At 40.1% G+C, this 20,461-nt stretch overlaps 1 protein-coding gene across 3 annotated transcripts in view; it reads right to left on the reverse strand.

Moving 5' to 3' along the window:
- The window catches only part of KLHL5 (kelch like family member 5), a 79,070-nt gene that overhangs the window by 12,022 nt on the left and 46,587 nt on the right, over positions 1-20,461 (reverse strand). For all 3 annotated transcript variants that reach the window (XM_070397872.1, XM_070397881.1, XM_070397888.1), the window contains exons 6-8: positions 8,148-8,334; positions 3,597-3,821; positions 2,545-2,707 (exon numbers count right to left, since the gene is read on the reverse strand). In XM_070397872.1, coding sequence (XP_070253973.1) covers positions 2,545-2,707; positions 3,597-3,821; positions 8,148-8,334 — 575 coding nt within the window. The remainder of the gene's footprint in view (positions 1-2,544; positions 2,708-3,596; positions 3,822-8,147; positions 8,335-20,461) is intronic.

A 20,461-nucleotide genomic window follows, 5' to 3' on the forward strand; every position in this document is an offset into this window, starting at 1 on the left:
GAGGTTTTAGTAAGATTTCATTTGAAAGAGAGATTCTACTGTCAAAAATATTTGTCAGCCAGTGGCTTAATAGTAGCCAAGCAACTGAAAATCTAAATAAAGCTTCTTTCTGTCAAACATGGTAGAATGGAAAATTTAACACTTTGAAATTTTAAGATACAGAATGAAACTCATAAGACATTGAAACAGTTCTTCCCTAAAGAAACAACTATATTTTGCATTAGGAAGCATTGCAAAATAAATTAAAATAACAAAACAGTAGTTTATCCAGGCTTTTCATTTTATAGATTAAATAACTGAGGTATGGAGAAATGATTTGTTCTTTTGTTTTAAAATTATTTTTATTTTATGTTTAAAAAAATCTTTATTATTGAAAGTATTAGATATGTCCCCGCCACCCTCCCCCCCCCCCCATTGATCCCTCCAGCCAGCCAATTTTTTATTTTTTATTAAATTTATTGGGGTGACACTGGTCAACATGAACATATAGGTTTCAGGGGTGGGTTTCTATGCTACAAGATCTGTATATTGCACTGTGTGCCCATTACCCAATGTCAAATCTTCTCCTGTCACCTTATATTAGGACCGCCTTCTCCCCCCACCCCCTTTCCTCTGGCAACCACCACACTGCTGTTTGTGTTCATGAGTTTCAGTTTTATATCCTACACTAGAGGCCCGATGCATGAAATTCATGCAAGAGTAAGCCTTCTTTCCCCCAGCTGCCGGCACTGGCTTCCCTCTGGCACCCAGGACCTGGGCTTCCCTCCAGCCACCAGCAGCCACCCAGGACCCGGGCTTCCCTCTGGCTGCTGGCAGGCACCCAGGACCTGGGCTTCACTCGCAGTCCTGGCTTCGTCTGGAAGGTCATCCAGAAGGAGGCCCAGTCTAATTAGCATATCATGCTTTTACTAGAGGCCTGGTGTATGAAATTCGTGCATGGGGGTGGGGGGGTCCCCTCAGCCCAGCCTGCACCCTCTCCAATCTGGGACATGTCCGACTGCTGATTTAGGCCCGATCCCTGTGGGATCGGGTCTAAACTGGCAGTTGGACATCCCTCACACAATCTGGGACCGCTGGCTCCTAACCGCTTACCTGCCTGCCTGCCTGATTGCCCCTAACCCCTCTCCCTTGCCGGCCTGATCGCCCCTAACCATTCTCCCCTGCTGGCCTGATCGCCCTTAACCACCTCTGCCTCAGCCCCCACCACCGTGGCTTTGTCTGGAAGGATATCCAGAAAATGTCTGGTCTATCTGGTCTAATTAGCATATTACCCTTTTATTAGTATAGATTATTATAGATATGAGTGAAATCATATGGTTATTAATTTTTTCTGAATGACTTGTATGACTTGTTCTAAATCACAAAGGAGTGGTAAAGATGAATAATTTTTTCAATCAACTGCATACGTTTTTTGAAAACTAAAAACATAGTTTCTATTTTTCCAGATTCTGAATATATACTGAAAATGGACACCAACAAAATAGTTAAAACAGCCCAGACAGAGTGGCTCAGTGGTTGAGTATAGACCTATGAATCATGACATCACGGTTCGATTCCCCATCAGGGCATATGCCCAGGTTGTAGACTCGATCCCTGGTAGGGGATGTGCAAGAAGCAGCTGATCAATGATTCTCTCTCATCATTGATGTTTCTCTCTCTCTCTCTCTCTCCCTTTCTCACTAAAATTAATAAAAAAATATACTAAAAAATAGTTAAAACATTGTAACTTTGTTAAAGCAACCTTAGAAAAACACTGGCTGATGAATGAGCACACACTCTTCTTGGGGTGAGTGAAGCACCACTGCATCTAAATAGTAGCAGGAATTTCTTCACTAAGGCTGCACACTTCAACTTACTGCTGAGATATTTATATCAGAACTCTTATAAAGAGACTATTTAAACAATTTGTTTACATCATTCAAAGTATTTCCCTTTTGTGACTTATTTATGTATATTTTGAAGTTGGATATAATAGCCTATATCAGTGGTCAACAAACTCATTAGTCAACAGAGCCAAATATCAAAAGTACAACAATTGAAATTTCTTTTGAGAGCCAAATTTTTTAAACTTAAACTATATAGGTAGGTACATTGTTATTAACTTAATTAGGGTACTCCTAAGGCTTAGGAAGAGCCACAGTCAAGGGGCCAAAGAGCCGCATGTGGCTCGAGAGCCGCAGTTTGCTGACCAATGGCCTATTAATAAAAGGCTAATATGCAAATCAAATGAACGGCAGAACCGACTGGTTGCTATGATGTGCACTGACCACCAGGGGGTAGACGCTTAATGCAGGAGCTGCCCCTGGTGGTCAGTGCACTCCCAAAGGGGGAGTGCTGCTCAGCCAGAAGCTAGGCTCACAGCTGGTGAGCCTCTTCCACCTCTGCGGCAGTTGGACATCCCCCAAGGGCTCCTGGACTGCCAGAGGGTGCAGGCCAGGCTGAGGGACTCCTCCACACCCAGTGCCCGAATTTCATCCACTGGGCCTCTACTAGCTTAATACATTTAGTTTATTGTTTTAAAGAGAACTTTAAATATTTTCTTACTTGCCACTTAGTACTGCCACACCTACTGTGCTCCTGGGAGTGGACATAGTGGCAACAAAATTCCACTGGCGTGCCTGAGGGTCCCATCTTTCCACTGTGTTCAGATAGCTCCAGCCGTCATGCCCTCCAACTGCATACATGGGACCTTCCAATACGGCCACACCTACAAGACAAGAATGACTTAAAAATTACGTTTTAATTGAAATATAAGTACAATGAATCTTAAGCATGCAAATTTAACTAAGCAAAAATTTATGATGTAGACATCTGGTTTACTCACAGCTAATCTTGGTAGACAGGTGGGTGAGTGAGGGGAAGTAACAGCACTATAGCTCTGGTCTTAAAAGTTTTAGAGTGCCCCTGGCTCAGTGGATAGAGCGTCAGCCTGAGGACCAAAGGGTCCTGGGTTTGATTCCGGTCAAGGACATGTACCTTGGTTGCAGGCTCCGCCCCAGCCCAGGCCCTGGTCAGGGCGCAGGCAGGAGGCAACCAATCGATGTTCCTCAATCTGTCTTTCCCTCTCTCTTCCACTCTGCCTAAAACTCAATGGAAAAATATCCTCGGATGAGGATTAAAAAAAAAAAGTCTAAAAATATATTAAAAAAAGTTTGAGAGGCAGTATTTTGAGGACCAACAGTGAATTATTGAATGCAAAAATAAAAAGTCTCTATCATTGCCTTCTCTGTGCCACTTTAAATTTTTCTGGGTTTTACTCATTTGTGCTTAATAAATAAAACACAATAATGCCAAAGATGTTTAAATAATCATTTCAATTAGGTTAGATAATACTAATTGTCAACACAAAATACATCAGTCCATCATGCTACACTAAAATATTCATGTTTTACTTGTGTTAGTTGCACATGGACATTTATGTACTTGCTTGTTTCCTCTGCTCCTAACTCCTCAGGTAAGAGAGAGCATGTGAAGAAATGCCGGCTGCCTCTTCTGACTCAGCAGCTGCCACACTGGTCTTCTCTGCCTGGTACAGAATGTAAACATGCTGTGGAGGCCTAATCCTAACTTAGGAACAAATCTGCAGTGATACTCACCAAGGCCATGCCTGTGTGTGGACATAGGAGGCATCACACTCCAGGTCTTTGTTTTGGGGTTGTAGCATTCTACAGTATTCAAAGTCTTCAGTCCATCTCTTCCTCCAACCACATACAGTTTGTCATCTAACACGGCAACACCGAACTGCAGTCTCCTCCCGTTCATATTTGCTACAGGAGTCCACATATTGGTACGGAGATCATACTTTTCAATGCTTGTTGCTCCTTAATGGTAATACGTAAAATTATGTAAATAAAAATTTCACCATGACTGAGTATTTTATGACATTATACAGATAAAAGTATAATTTTATTAGCATTGACAATAATACTTTTATTATAGTCCAGTAAGCCCCTGCATGATCTGGCCCCTGCTATTATCTCTGACCCTGTCTGCTAATATTCTCCAGGGCATACACCAGGACATTCATCTCCTACTATTTATTCTCCAGGGCATATATTACGCTCTAGTATTAAAAGATCAAGTAAAAGAAAATTATTTGTCAAAAAAGACCGAGAAGCATTAGCTAGAAATGGGAGGAAAAGCAGGGTAGTTTAGTGTCATGAAAGCCAAAGGAAAAAAAGTTTATAGCAGGGAGGACTATGAACAGTGTCAAATGCTACTGAGAGGGCCAAGTAAGATGAAAACTAAAAAGTATTACTGGATTGGCTACGTGGAGGTCATTGGTGACTTTAAGGAGAGTCCTTTGATTGAGTGGTTAAGAGGATTGGGAGGCGAGGAAATGGAGACGTGAGCACAGATGATTCTTCGAAGTTTTGGCTATAAAGGGGAGAAGAGAAAGATAGAAATTACCGGATGGGTTGAAGGAGGTTTTGTCTTGTTTTGCTTTTAAAATTGGAAAAACCTGAGTTTGCTTAAAAGGTAATGGGAAGGATCTAGTTATAAGGAGAGAAGCTGAAGATACAGGAGATGATGGGATCCCGAGAGACAGGGAAGGGTAATATCAGAGCATAGGTAAGGGGCTGGTTTCAGAGGGGGAGGGAGAGGACACACATTCTACTGCAACCAGGACAAGAGCATATGGATCATGTGCTTTGGGAACTGAGTATGGGAAGTTTAGGAAATAACTATCAGTTGGCGTCTACATTTTTGTAAGAATTGGAGGAGTGAAAAGAACTCATGTTTTATTTATGAAGTGAGACCAAGTGGAGTTAAGGGGGAAAAAAACCCAACCCCTCAGTTACAAAGTTTAGTTAGTGTCTACTCCCCTCTTCTAAGCTTCTAATATAACATGCAGTCAGTGCTATTCTTATAGAATACCAGTCAGGGCAAACATTTATCCTAAAGAATTTATTGCAATTAGGTCATCAGAGTACCAATATTATTGATAATCTCCTAAAATTTAGAAATAGTTTTATTATATATGTTATCACATTTTCTCATTATTGTAGTTTTCATTATTTTTTTTATTCACTCTATAAAAATTTTAGGTTATTTTAAATAAATACCAAGTCTCTTTCCATCTCTATATTTTCACAGGGCCATAAAGTAGACTCCCTTGTACATAGTAGCTGTTCAAAAATACTTTTGAATTTGAATAGTCTTTTTTTTTAAATTCTCACTTGAGGATATTTTTAGAGAGAGGGAAAGACAGAGGGAAATATCGATGTGAGAGAAACATATCGATTGGTTGCCTCCTGCATGTGCCCAGAACCAGGGCCTGGGCCAGGGAAAGCCTGCAATTGAGGTACATGCCCTTGACCAGAATCAAATCCAGGACCCTTCAGTCCGCAGGCCGATGCTCTATCCACTGAGCCAAACCAACTAGGGCTGAACAGTCTTTCTTTGTAATTGTTAGCTATAAGGAGATTTTACTCATACACTCAGATTATTTTATGCAATGGTATACTTGACTCATCACTTTAAATTTGATCTTAAAACTATTCCTTCATTAATGTATTTTCCTTGCTAATGGATTTAAGAAATATTTATTTCATTTTGATTTTAATTTATTTTTTATATCTAGTTCATGAACCAGTATCATAGTTTTATAAATTGGTAACTAAAATTCTTTTGCTAATATCAAGCATAATCTTACATAAAGTCTTAAAACACTATCTGAAACATATATCTTATATATCTCAAAGCATAATAAAATCCTAACAATTGCAAAATTCTACATAAAGGTTTAGACCTTCCCTAATTTATACCGAATAATTAACTTTTAAAAATAGTAGGCACAAATATAACATTTTCTTAGTGGCTATTTAGAACCATCCCCAGTTTATGTGTTGGCTCTATACTAAACAGATACATGACGGATCAAGAACCCCATGAGCAGACTACTATTCAACTAACATGAACAGCTCATCTTTATAAAGAACTAGAGGCCTGGTGCACAAAATTCATGCACGGGGGGGGGGGGGGGTGTCCCTCAGCCCAGCCTACACCCTCTCCAATCTGGACAGGACTGCTGGCTCCCAACCGCTCGCCTGCCTGCCTGATTGCCCCTAACCGCTTCTGCCTGCCAGCCTGATCACTCCGTAACCACTCCCCTGCCAGCCTGATCGACGCCAAACTCTTCCCCCATCGGCCCAATCGCCCCCAACTGCCCTCCCCTGCTGGCCCAGTCACCCCCAACTGCCCTCCCCTGTATGCCCGGTTGTCCCCAACTGCCCTCCCCTGCTGGCCTGATCACCCACAACTGCCCTCCCCTGCAGGCCATCTTATGGCCACACAGGGGCGGCCATCTTGTGTGTTGGAGTGATGGTCAATTTCCATACTGGTCGTGACTAATTAGCATATCCAGTCATGACTGTGAGGGCGTTGTGACCAATTTGATATTACCTTTTTATTAGTATAGATAAGTTAAAGCCCAGGAAGATAGCTTGAATATAATGGAAGGTCAGAGTATTATTAAGAAAAACTTGAAATAATGTTGGTCAAGCCACAAGGGCCAGATTACAGGAAGCCTTGAAATCTAGAAAGAAAAACGTACACTTTATGTGGTAAGAGATGAAAATTGCTGGAGCTTTTGAGCAGGATAATGGCATGTTAACAGAAGAGTTAATGAAGCAGAGAGTACTGTTTGAATCCTCACTCCGTCACTAATTAGTTTTGTGATCCTGGAAAGTTACTTAAGTTCTCTCTCTGTATCCTCATCTACAGAAGAAGGTAATAATAACAATCAGCTCTGAAAGTTGCTATGAAGATAAAATGATATAGGTCAAGTGCTTAGAATAAATGCCTGGCACACACGAACAACATAAATTAACATGGTCAAAATATGTGGGCTGACAGGAGGCTACCTGGAATTAGAAAGATAGCAATGGAAATGTGGAAGAATAAGACCCATTTGAAAGAAGTCACTTGGTGACTGGGGGCGGGGGCGACAGTAGATATATATTGTTTACTCTGCGTACTTAGAACCTGAGTCCCATTCTCACGCTTAGGGAATTTTACACTGTATGTATGAGCCTTGATGAGGGGCAGGAACCCATCTCCCAGAAAGCTGAAAAGACAGATATACATTGTCTTTGCCCTTGGAGGTTTAGGACTAAAGACTGAGCTAAATGTAGTCAAATGGATGCTTGCAACTGGGATTGAAAATTGAAAGCAGGATTTATAAAGAAGGGACAGTGGATATAGCTCCTGCCTATTTCTCAGTAGCCTTCCAATAAATGTCTATCTACTGAAATGAGTAGACACCAGAGTTGGTATCCACTGAGGAACACTGAACTACGAATCCAAGTTTTCAAGTCTGGGAGACATGGTCAGAGAAGATTTGAACACACAAAGTTTGAAGTGAAAGTTGAAGATAAAACAGTACATTTTGTACAAGCTAGAGTTATAAGAATAAAATAAAGTTAGAGAGCATAATTAATATAGAGATAACAGGTAAAGGCTTGAAAAAGAGAGAGAAAGATAGAGGGGAACAAGCAGTGCTAGGAATGATTACAAAGCTAAGTACCAGTAACAGGTACATAATACATATACTGGCAGTAAGACCTTGGTTACTTGGTTAAGGTGGTGTGCCAGGTCTCTCCACTGTAAATATACGATTTTACCCTTTGCAACTAATAAGAAAGTGGTTGGGAGATCCTTTGAGACTAAATATCCTGTTCTCAAACTTTCACCTACTAGTCTCAGCATCCATTGATAACTTTTGACTGAATTAGTTATTATGGTGGTTGCCATGTGGTGATTTTTCTAATCCCATCTTTGTTTCCAAATTTATTAGTTGGCATTCTATTATAAGGAGGAGCTTTCCCTTCACCCTTCTTTATTTGAATCAGTGTGGTCATGAACACTTATTGATTTAATAGGTTGTAATATTTTAACTACATTATATATTTTTGATGCTGAAATTATCCTAGATTGGACAGTGGTAGCCCCTACAAACTGTATTCCTTGATCTGTCTCCATCATTCTTTGGGCACTTCTTACTTTCTGGTTCTACAAGATGTTCTAGGTTTATCTTGTACTTTTTCTACCCCAATGTTAGAGCCAGCCATTTTCCCAAAGAGCTCCTTGGCCATATTTATTACTAATTAAAATTAATTTTCCACAAATAAAAGATTGTTTAATACCTTTTGTTGAATCCATTCCTCCAACGGCAAATAATGTACCAACAGTTGACTTCCTAGGTTTTGTCCGAGGACTTTGTAACATGGGTCGTCTCTCTGGTAATAAATGATACTTCATTGCTTCCATAATTAGTTTCTGACATTCTATATCATCCCGAAAGAGTGCATTATTTTCCATGTCTGCCAGGAACTGGAAAAAAAAAAGTTATATGTAAACCGAATGACCAAGAAAATAGGAAGGGCAAAAGAATAAACTATATAGTTCACAAATGGAAATGATCTCACTTTTAAAAAATCCAAGTCTGGACACCTATTTTTAAGTAAAAAATGCAACATTTATAAGATTCACATTTTAAATTTCATTAAAAATAAAAAACTGTGAGGGATACATGGTATGCTCTCAAATCTTAATAGTGTTTACTTCTGGGTAGTAGGGAAAATGGTGCTTTTTTAACAGTATTTTTTTTCACGACTTTTCTATATTTTCCTGATTTTCTAAAATAAATAATTTTACTTTCTTAATTATAAATCATTTTTACTGAAGAATACTTATAAGTTGACTAATTAAACTGCATTTATCTGTCCTCTCAAAACAATCTTCAAACAACAGCAAAAACAAACTTACCAATTTCTTAAGGGGCAAAGAACTCTAACTGGTTCTAAAATAATTAAAATCCTTTGTGAGTCACTGAATCCTACTTTTTTACTTATGTAGTTTTATGTAAATGCATACACCCTTCCTTTTAAAAAGTGAATTTCTAAACAGTATGAGTTGAAAAATACTTTTATTTTCTTCCAGGTGGCTAGCCAGTTCTGTATGAACACCATTTATTAAATAACCTCTGTCATTTCCAACTGAATTGAACCTTGGTCGTACATTACATTCTCAGAAATAGTCTCAGGATATATGAGATTGTTTTTTTTGATTCTTTATTCTGTTCCATTGATCTGATTTATCTATTTCCATTCTAATACCGTATATTTTTAGTGTTTTTATAGCATGTCTGATTACCTGATATAAATCGACCCTCACTGTTCATTTCACAGTTTTCTTGGCTATTTTTGAGTCTTTACTTTCCATATAAACTTGGGAGAAATTTATCTAGTCCCCCTCCACCATCCTGACCCTGTTGGAATTCTAATAGGAACTGCATTAAGTTTATTTATTAATTTCCTCCCTTTTCCCTTCCCCTGGCAATCACCACACTGTTGTCTGTGTCCATGGATTTTTTTCTTTTGCTCAATCCCTCCATCCCCACCCCACCAGCCCTCTCTCCTCCACAGCTGTCAGCCTGCTTTTTATTTTTGAGTCATCTCTATTTTGCTTAGTTCATTTTGTTCACTAGATTCCACATATGAGTGAAATCATATGGTACTCGTCTTTCTCTGACTGGCTTATTTCACTTAGCATAATGCTGCTGCAAAGGGTAAGATTTCCTCCTTTTCTTTTAATCCTCACTCTAGGGTATGTTTTTATTGATTTTTAGAGAGATGAAGGAAGAGACAAATATCGAATGGTTGCCTCCCATACATACCAGGGATTGAATTGCAACCTGAGTTTGTGCCCTGATTGGGAATTGAACCCACCACCTTTTGGTGTACAGAATGACACTCAACCAACTGAACTACCAGCCAGGCAATTTCCTTCATTTTTTTTCTTTTACAGCCAAGTACTGTTTAATTGTGTAAATGTATCACAGCTTTTTTATCCACTCATCTACTGATAGACACTTGAGCTGCTTCCAAATCTTGGCTATTGTAAATAATCTGCAGTGAACACAGGGGCACATATATTCTTTCAAATCAGTGTTTTGGGTTTCTTCAGATAAATTCCCAAAAGTCTGTTTCATTTTTAATGTTTTGAGGTAACTCCATATGCTTTCCACAGTGGCTGCACCAATCTGCATTCCCACCAACAGTGCAGGAGGGTTCCCTTTTCACCACATCCTGGCCAACACTTGTTTGCTGAATTACTGATGATAGCCATTCTGACAGGTGTAAGGTGATAGCGCACTGTGGTTTTAATTTGCATTTCTCTGATGAATAATGACATTGAGCAATATAGAGTATTTTTGTTTCTGGTTTGAACTCATATTGCTTTAGTATCTCACTATTTAGGATAATAGTTGCTATAGCATTTAGTAACTCACCTTTATTATATCTAGGTTGTTTTCTTCTCTACCTTTCTACTTTAAAGTTTTAATATTAAGAATGATTGCTAAAATTTTCCTCAAATACCCTCTACACATCTATTGATATGGTCATATGGCTTTTTCTCCTTTATGTTATTAATGCAATTAATAATTACTGCAACAGACTTCCTGAACCTCAACAATTCTTGTATTCCCCGAAAAAGACCTTCCTGGTCTTCCTTTTGATACCCTACAGTATTGCATTTGATAAGATAAGGTGTATTTTACACATCACATAATGCACCATTTCAAGTATATAATTTAGTGGTTTTTAGCAAATTTACCAAGTTATGCAACCATTACCTTAAAACAGTTTTGGAAGGAACATTTTCACCACCTCAATTAGATCATGCCTATTTACTCTTAATCTCTGTTCCCATCTCTTGTCCCAGGCACCAAACTGTCTTAATAGATTTGCCTTTTTAGATGTTTTATGTAAACAGAATCATACAATATGTGATCTCTTATGCCTTTCTTTTTAAAACATTTAGCTTATTTTTTAGGTCCATCCATATATAGCATATACCAGTACTTCATTTCTTTTTATTGTTGAACTAGAGGCCCAGTGCATGAAATTCATGCACGGGCGGGCGGGGGGTAGGGGGAAGAGGAGGTGTCCCTCAGCCCAGCCTGTACCCTCTCCAATCCAGGACACCTCGGGGGATGTCCGATCGCTGGTTTAGGCCCGATCACTGTGGGATGGGGTCTAAACCAGCAGTCGGACATCCCTCTTGCAATCCAGGACCGCTGGCTCCTAACAGCTCACCTGTCTGCCTGCCTCACTGCCCCTAACCGCCTCTGCTTGCCAGCTTGATTGCCCCCTAACTGCCCCCCTGCTGACCTGGTCTCCCCCTAACTGCCCCCCTGCTGGCCTGGCTGCCCCCTAACTGCTCCCCTGCTGGCCTGATTGCCTCCTAACTGCCCCCCTGCTGGCCTGGCTGCCCCCTAACTGCCCCCCTGCCGGCCTGGCTGCCCCTAACTGCTTGCTCCCCTGCTGGCCTGATTGCTACTAACCACCTCTGCCTCAGCCCCCGCCACCGTGGCTTTGTCCAGAAGGAAGTCGACCCAGTCTAATTAGCATATTACTCTTTTATTAGTATAGATAATATTCCATTGTATGAACATGCCACATTTTGTCTATCTGTTCACCAGCTAATGGACACTTAGGTTGTTTCCAGTTTTTGGCCATTATGAATAAAGCTGTTAAGAACATTTGTGTGGCCGAAACCAGTTTGGCTCAGTGGATAGAGTGTTGGCCTGCGGACTGAAAGGTCCCAGGTTTGATTCCGGTCAAGGGCATGTACCTGGGTTGCGGGCACATCCCCAGTAGGAGATGTGCAGGAGGCAGCTGATCGAAGTTTCTCTCCCATCGATGTTTCTAACTCTCTATCTCTCTCCCTTCCTCTCTGTAAAAAATCAATAAAATATATTAAAAAAAAAAAAGAACATTTGTGTGCAAGTCTTCATGTAAGTATTTATGTTTTCATTTCTCTTGAGTAGATATCTAGGAGTAGAATTGCAGGGTCATATGGTAAATTTATGTTAATGTTTTAAGAAACTGCCAAACTGTTTTCCAAGGTGGCTGCATCATTTTATATTCCCATCAGCAATATATAAGAGTTCCTGTTTCTTCACATTCTCACCAACAAATGTGACCACCTCCTTTTATTTTAGACATTTGAGTGAGTGGGAAATGCGTTTTTACTTTGTATTTCCTTAATGACTAACGATGTTGAGAATATGTTCATATTTTGATAATGGAAGAAAAGGAAGCTTCTAACAAAAGTCACTGTAAGAAAGTTTGTGACATTTGGAAGCAGAGAACAGCACACTGATGGCCAAAAAGCCAAAGTAAGGCATACGTCCTCAGGACCTATGTTAGAGTATGCATTTTGGTATTAATTATTCCATATTTCTTCTATGCACACAAAATAGTTATACTTGCTCCAGAAGCCATTAATGAATATGTACTGAGTTGGTTCATTTATATTAATCTTAATGTTTATATTACTTCTGCTATAAATAATGACTTTAGTCCTTTCTAAATAAAAATGTAAAAAATTATAGAAGGTAATCTTGAGAGACTTAATAGTTACTGCAATTTGTAGTATAACATATTTCTTAGCATACTGACAGCCTATAAATTATGAATAAACTAGAGGCCCGGTGAATGAAATTTGTGCACTCGGGGAGGGGTTGTCCCTCAGCCTGGCCTGTGCCCTCTCACTGTCCAGGAGCCCTCGGGGGATGTCCGACTGCTGGATGAGCCGTCAGTGGGACATTCTTAGCACTGCTGCGGAGGCAGAAAAAATCTTTCAGAAGGCACTGAGAGAGAACTACAAAATACAGACTCAGGTATACTCTGCATTTTAGGTGAATACTATGTGCCTTCTCTGCCATAAAAGAATGGCAAATTATTAAAATAAAAGCATTTATAAAATAGAAGAAATATTTTCAATTTGTGAACTTTTATCTTTACTCATATACTTGTTCAGCATACATATGATTATTTCTCTAAAACTATCCTCCCTCCAAAATAGAATGTGAATGATTTATGAACTCTACAGGCTTTAAAAATTGTTTTGGTATTAAAAAACTTGCAAATTAAAAGAATGCTAAAGATAAATACAAACTCATTTTATATTATTGACTTTTAGTAAAAAATAACAGTGAGAATTGAGAACCGACTTGTGAAGGCCAAGATATTTGTAGTACAGGCTATACATGGGAACATTAAGAATTTAGGTGTCAATATCTTTTAAATAATGTATATAAGCCCTAGTATTTGTATTTACATGCTTTAAAATTTGATCAAATAGAAAAATTTGGAATGCTTTCAAAGGTAAAATAAAATGACCACAAGCACTTGTCTTCTGGATTATTAAGAGTTTTTGAAAAGGGCACACTAAAATGATTATTTGGCAGAGAATTACAATTATATATGTTATTTCCTATATGATTTTAAGGATCTAGCTAGGCTAAATAGAGCGTTTCATATTAACCTAGTAAGGTAAAACCTCATTGATAAAGAAATTATTCACAAAAGTAAATTCTAAGGTAACTGGACCTAATGGCAATTTTTAAGAACATTAGTCATTTATTATTTGATAGGTATCGGACAGTTTAAATAATTGTCATCCTTTTGTATCCTTTACATTTTTTATTGAGATATAATTGACATTAACACATTAGCTTTAGAATATAATGATTTAATATCCTATCTAATAAAAGACAAAAAGGGTAATTGACAGTACCTTCACTACGCTTCCCATTGGCTAATCAGGGCGATATGCAAATTAACCGCCAACAAAGATGGCGGCCGGCAGTCACGCAGCTGAAGCGAGCAGGAGGCTTGCTTGCTCCAGTGATGGAGGAAGCCAAGGTTTCCCGCCTGAACTCCAAAAGCAACAAAGTTTCAATTATAGAAGCTAAACAAACCCCAGATACCTGCTTTCAGCAGGCCGTGGCTTCAGAGCTGGAGCAAGCAAGAGCCAGCTCTCAGCTCCAGTGATGGCAACAAAGTTTCAATTATAGAAGGTAAATAAATCCCAGAATAAAAGAAAAGAAAAAAAAGGAGAGGCTGGGAGCTTCAGTCACTGGCCAGCCTGAAAACGGTCCTCAGCCCTTCACCCAGACTGGCCAGGCACCCCAGTGGGGACCCCCACCCTAAAGGGGGTGTGGCCAGCCTGAAAACAGCCATCAGCCCCTCACCCAGGCTGGCCAGGCACCTAAGCAGGACCCCCACCCTGATCCGGGACACCCTTCAGGACAAACCAGCCGGCCCCCACCCATGCACCAGGCCTCTATCCTATATAGTAAAAGGGTAATATGCAAACTGACCCTAACAGCAGAAAGACTGGGAATGACTGGTCACTATGACACACACTGACCACCAGGGGGCAGACGCTCAATGCAGGAGCTGCCTTCTGGTGGTCAGTACGCTCCCACATTGGGGAGCTCTGCTCAGCCACAAGCCAGGCTGATGGCTGCCAGTACAGGGGTGGTGGTGGGAACCTCTCCTGCCTCCTCAGCAGCGCTAAGGATGTCTGACTGCAGCTTAGGCCTGCTCCCCGCTGGCAAGTGGATATCCCCTGAGGGCTGCTTGGCTGCCAGAGGGATGTCTGATTGCCAGCTTAGGCCCAATTCCCCGGGGAACAGGCCTAAGCCAGCAGGTGGTCATCCCCCGAGGGGTCCCAGACTGCGAGAGGGCACAGGCCGGGCTCAGGGACCCCCCTCCCCCCCGAGTGCACAAATTTTTGTGCACCGGGCCTCTAGTATGTATATATTACAAAATGATCACTACAGTGACACATTTTTTTTCTTTCAAAGAGAACTTTTAGTTTATTTATTTTTATTGTTGACACTATTACAGATGTCCCCATTCCTCTCCCCGCCTTAGACCTCTCCACCCAGCCCTCCCCCTTTCCTCTGGCCGTCACCACACTGTTGTTTATGTCCATTGCAAGAAGAAGTTCTTAGAGCTCTTCGCAATGATCAAATATACACTACAGTATTATTAACTATGTATATTACATCCTCAGGAATTACTTATTTTATAACTGGAAGTTTATACCTTTTGACTACAATCACCTTTTTCATCATCCCCCAGCCCCTTTTCCCTATCTTTTATTATTTTTTTTTATTTACTGATTTTAGAAAGAGAGGGGAAGGGAAAGAGAGAGAAAAATGGATTTGTTGTTCCACTTATTTATGCATTCACTGGTTGATTCATGCATATGCCCTGACCGGGGATTGAGCCCACAACCCAGGCATGTGCCCTGACTGGGAATCGAACTGGTGTCCTCTTGGGGCATAGGATGATGCTCAACCAACTAAGTCACACTGGTCAGGGCAAAATTTCCTCCTTCTTGAACTTGAATCTCTTTAGGAAGTTTTAAAAAATTTCTTAGACTCTAAGAATATAAAAGTGTCGAGAAGCTCTGGAAACATGATTCTTCCACTTCCTTTCCCACCTTCAAAAGCAGCTCTTCACCCTGTACCCTTTTTCTTAATTGATGGCACCTTCATTAACTTAGTTACACAAATCAGGATCATTCTGGACTGCTGTTATTTTTTTACCCCCCACCATTCAACTGGACATTAAGCTCTATCAGTTTTACCTCCTAAATAGCTCTTGAGCCTGATAATTTCTCTATCTCCTCTGCCACAGAATGCTTACTGTGTGAATCCAATGGCCTTCCTAATGAGTGTCTACTTTGACCTCTTGAATCCATTCTCTACAATGCAGTTATAGGATCTTTCTGAAATGGAATGATAATTATGCTATTTCCTATTAAAAACCCTTTAGTGCTCCCTCATTGCTTTTAGAATGAAATCCATGACTCGAAGATCTTCTTGATCTGGTCCATTTCCCTCTCCAGCCTCATCTCTCAACACTGCCCTTTTATTTCTGCATTCTAGCCAGGCAAGCTACCTTCAAACTCCAGTACATGACGTATTTGCTCACGACTCGATAACTAGGTACAATCGCCTCTCTCTCCTGGGCTGCCATGCCCCTTCTGGGTAGCTTACTCAGGATGCAGATTGAGTAACACTTCAGGAAGTCCTCCCTGCTTCCCCATCATCAGTCTGGGTGGGCTACTCTGATTATTTTCATAATGCCATGTTTATGCAGGGGTGGGCAAAAGTAGGTTCATAATAATAATACAATAATAAATAAATAATAATACAAAAATAAATTGTTTTGAGTACTTACAACTGTAAACCTACTTTTGCCCACCCTGGTATATCTATCACAGATTTATTTATTTTATTTTTTAAAAAATATATTTTATTCATTTTTCACAGAGAGGAAGGGAGAGAGATGAGAGAGAAACATCGACCAGCTGCCTCCTGCACATCTCCTACTGGGGATGTGCCCGCAACCTAGGTACATGCCCTTGACCGGAATCGAACCTGGGACCTTTCAGTCCGCAGGCCGACGCTCTATCCACTGAGCCAAACCGGTTCCGGCTCAGATTTATTTTTTAATCAATTTCTTCCTCCCACCCAGCAATTTTACACATAGTATATACAAGAGGCAGAATGGTTCAATGGAAAAGGCACGGACTTTACTTGAGTTTGAGTCCTATCTCAGTGTCTTATTAGCGCTATAATATTAGTCAAGTAGAAAACCAAATAAAACTACAATGCAGAAGTGATTCTGCAATCACTTTGCGATTTTGATCACATGGTTTTACTTTTTTGGTTTGTTACTTCATTTAGGTGTTAGACTAAATGATCTCAAAGTGCCTTTCAAATCTAAGATCTTAAGACTATGATTACCAGCAGTATCCTGGATAACAGAAAATCTGAAGTTCTCTTAGGGTCATGCAAAATAGTACCATAAATACAGTGGGGCCTTGACTTACGAGTGTCGTGACTAACGAGTTTTTTGAGGTATGAGCCGTCTCTTGGCCAATTTTTTGCTTTGAGTTTCGAGCTAAAATTCGGGTAACGAGCCAGCTTCAGATACCCCACCGCTAGTTGGCGCAGCGAACGTCACAGTGAACGCCACAACATCAGTCCAGCATCATGTGTCTCACTCGTTCACTTTAAGATTTGACATATGAGTAATTTGAGTTACGAGCTCTGTCACGGAACGAATTAAACTTGTAAGTCAAGGCCCCACTGTACTTGAAACGGCAGGACTGAAGTAAATTGTCAGGCTACTTAATTGTCCAGATTATATTTAAAGTCTAATTTTTTAGGTTATATATCCTCTCATCTAAAAAGGATAAGAAAAAAAATTCTGCTAAGTATCAGTAAAATATAACTTTCTTCTTTAAATCTGATTTTGAGAGAAGTATTTTATGATGTTATTCTTCCTGAATTGTCACAAATACATGCACTTCACTCCTATGAACCCATACAACGTTCTCTCTGAAGAGGAAGGTCTTTCTTATCAAGCATCCGCACTGGTTTTTGCCTCTGTGAAGTAGAAAGCAAACAGCAACTTTTGCTCACATCAGCTAGAAATAATACAGAATCCTCAAGATAAATACAAACAGGACAAAATTTATGGCACTTTAAACAACAATAAAAAGTTGAGCAGTAACAGCTCATTCTTGCTCTACTTTCAAGGCCCTTTTCTCTATTCAAGGCCTCAAAATGCGCAGCAAAGTATGCAGAGGAAGTTTCTGTATATCCCAGTCAAAATTGTAGAAAAGGGAAAACTTTGCATGTAAATATGTTATGATTAATTGCCTTGAATACACCAACTGTACAATCTCTCAATTGTAAAGTAGAGATAATAATCGTACCATTGTTATTAGTTTAACTTTATTGAATTTATTGGGGTGACACTGGTTAATGAAATTATATAGATTTCAGGTGTACAGTTCTATAATACATCATCTGTATATTGTGTTGTGTGTTCACCACTCCAAGTTGAGTCTCCTTCTATCACCATTTATCCATTTATTCCCCTTTTACCCTCTTCAACATCCCCCCACCTTACTTTCCCCTCTGGTAATCACAGTATTGTCTGTGTCTGAGTTTTTTTTTTTTGTTTGTTTGTTTAATCCCTTCACCTTTTTCACCTAGCCCCCCAACCACCCTCCCCTCTGACAGCTGTCAGTCTGTTTTCTGTATCTATGAGTCTGTTTCTATTTTGTTTGTTTGTTTTGTTCATTAGATTATACATAGTGAAATCATATGGTATTTGTCTTTATCAGACTGGCTTATTTCACTTAGCATAATACTTTCCAGGTCCATCCATGCTGTTGCAAAAGGGAAGATTTCCTCCTTTTCTACAGCCAAGTAGTATTCTATTGTATAAATGTACCACAGCTTTTTTTATCCACTCATCTATTAATGGGCACTTGGGCTGTTTCTGGATCTTGGCTACTGTAATTAATGCTGAAATGAACATAGGGGTGCATATATTCTTTTGAAATAGGTATGCTTCCAGTTTCTTCAGATATATTCCTAGAAGTGGAATTGCTGGGTCATAAGGCAGTTCCATTTTTAACTTTCTGAGGAATCTCCATACTATTTTCCACAATGGCTGCACCTGTCTGCATTGCAACCAACAGTGCATGAGGGTTCCCTTTTCTTCCCATCCTTGCGAGCATTGTTTGTTGCTTTATTGATGACTAGAGGCTCGATGCAGAATGTTCGTGCACTTGGGGAGTCCCTCAGCCCAGTCTGCACCCTCTCACAGTCTGGGAGCCCTCGGGGGATGTCCAACTGCGGGCTTAGGTCCGCTCCCCTCAGACATCCTGAGTGCTGCCACGGAGGTGGGGAGGCTCCCACCACCGCTACTGCGCTCGCCAGCCGTGAGCCTGACTTCTGGCTGAGCGGCACTCCCTCTATGGGAGCACACTGCCCACCAGGGGGCAGCTCCTGCGTTGAGCAGAATCGGGTCGAAACCAGCTCTCCAACATCCTCTGAGGGGTCCTGGATTGCAAGAGGGTGCAGGCCAGGCCAAGGGACTCCACTGGTGCACAACTGGGGCCGGAAAGGGATGCAGGAGGTTGGCCAGTGTGGAAGGACTGGGGGGGGCTCCAGGGTGTGTTTAGTCGATCTCGTTCAGTCCTGATCGCTGGACCCCAGCAGCAAGCTAACCTACAGGTTGGAGCGTCTGCCCCCTGGTGGTCAGTGCATGTCATAGCGAGCGGTTGAGTGGCCTTAGCATATCATTAGCATATTACGCTTTGATTGGTTGAACGGATGACCAAACACTTAGCATATTAGGCTTTTATTATATAGGATAGCCATTCTGACAGGTGTGAGGTGATATTTCATTGTGGTTTTAATTTGCATTTCTCTAATGATTAGTGATGTTTAACATCTTTTCATATGTCCATTGGTCATCTGTATGTCCTCTTTGGAGAAGTGTACATTCAGGTCCTTTGCCATTTTTAATTGGATTGTTTGTTTTTTGGTGTTGAGCTGTGTAAGTTCTTTATAAATTTTGGATATTAAACCCTTATAAGATGTTTCATTGGAAATATGGTCTCCTATTCAGTAGGATGACCTTTCATTTTTTTTTGATAGTTTTCTTTGCTGTACAAAAACACTTTAGCCTGATGTAGTCCCATTTATTTTTTATTTTGTTTTCCCTGCCTGAAGAGATATATCAGAAAAAATACTGCTATGAGAAATGTCCAAGTTTTTACAGCCTATGTTTTCTTCAAGGATTTGTATAGTTTTGAGTCTCACTTTTAAGTTTTTAATCCATTTTGAGTTTAGTCTTGTGTATGGTGTAAGAAGGTGGTATAATTTCATTTTTTGGATGTATCTGTCCAATTTTCCCAGCACCATTTATTGAAAAGACTGTCTTTATCCTATTGTATGTTCTTGCTTCTGTCAAATATAAAGGCATGGGTTTATTTCTGGGCCCTCTATTCTGCTCCATTGACCAATATGTCTACCTAATATCTGGTACCATTTGCCATTAACATCTTGATGTGACTTCTTTTGTAAATCCTTGGTTATTAAACTTCTAACCAGCTAGTATTCAGTTGGTTATTCAGGCTGATTGTTCTGTATTTTAGTTGTAATTCCAGTTTGTCCTGGGAGGAGGTGAGTGTAACAGCCACCTAGTCCGCTGCCATCTTGGATCTCTCTGTACCACTATTATTTATAGCACAGTTTATTTCACAGAGCACTTTTTTGATCCTCAGAATAATCCTGTGAGATGGTCAGAGAGGATATTATCTCCACTTGACAGATGAAGAAACTGAGGTGTGTGAATGTGTTAGGTCACAGGGTTTTAAAATCTCAGAGCTGAAACTATTATCATATCTCATTAATTTATCTATCATCAAAATCCAGCTTTTAGTGAATAGTTAACTGTGGCAAGTGAAATAATCTAAATTTTCTGGTTCTTAGGATCTAGTGTTCCTTTTATTAGCAGCTTTACTAATTCTTCAATTTCTAGGATAGGTTTGTAGCTGAGTCAAATAAAATTACTAACCTTAAAGCAACAATGTTACTTAATTGATGCAATTAGGTTATTTAATTGACAGAGCCAGATCTGCTGGGTTGAAACATAAATGAAATTTTTTTAGCTCTCTATCTTTTCACTTACACACTTAATAGAAGCCTGGCCTCCGTGGGTCAGTGGTTGAGCATCGACCAGGAACTAGGAGGTCATGGTTTGATTCCCTGAGGTCAGGG

The sequence above is a fragment of the Myotis yumanensis genome, unplaced genomic scaffold, assembly GCF_028538775.1.
Source record: "Myotis yumanensis isolate MYYU_CA2020_CCGP unplaced genomic scaffold, mMyoYum1.0.hap1 SCAF_1, whole genome shotgun sequence".
Lineage (NCBI taxonomy): Eukaryota > Metazoa > Chordata > Mammalia > Chiroptera > Vespertilionidae > Myotis > Myotis yumanensis.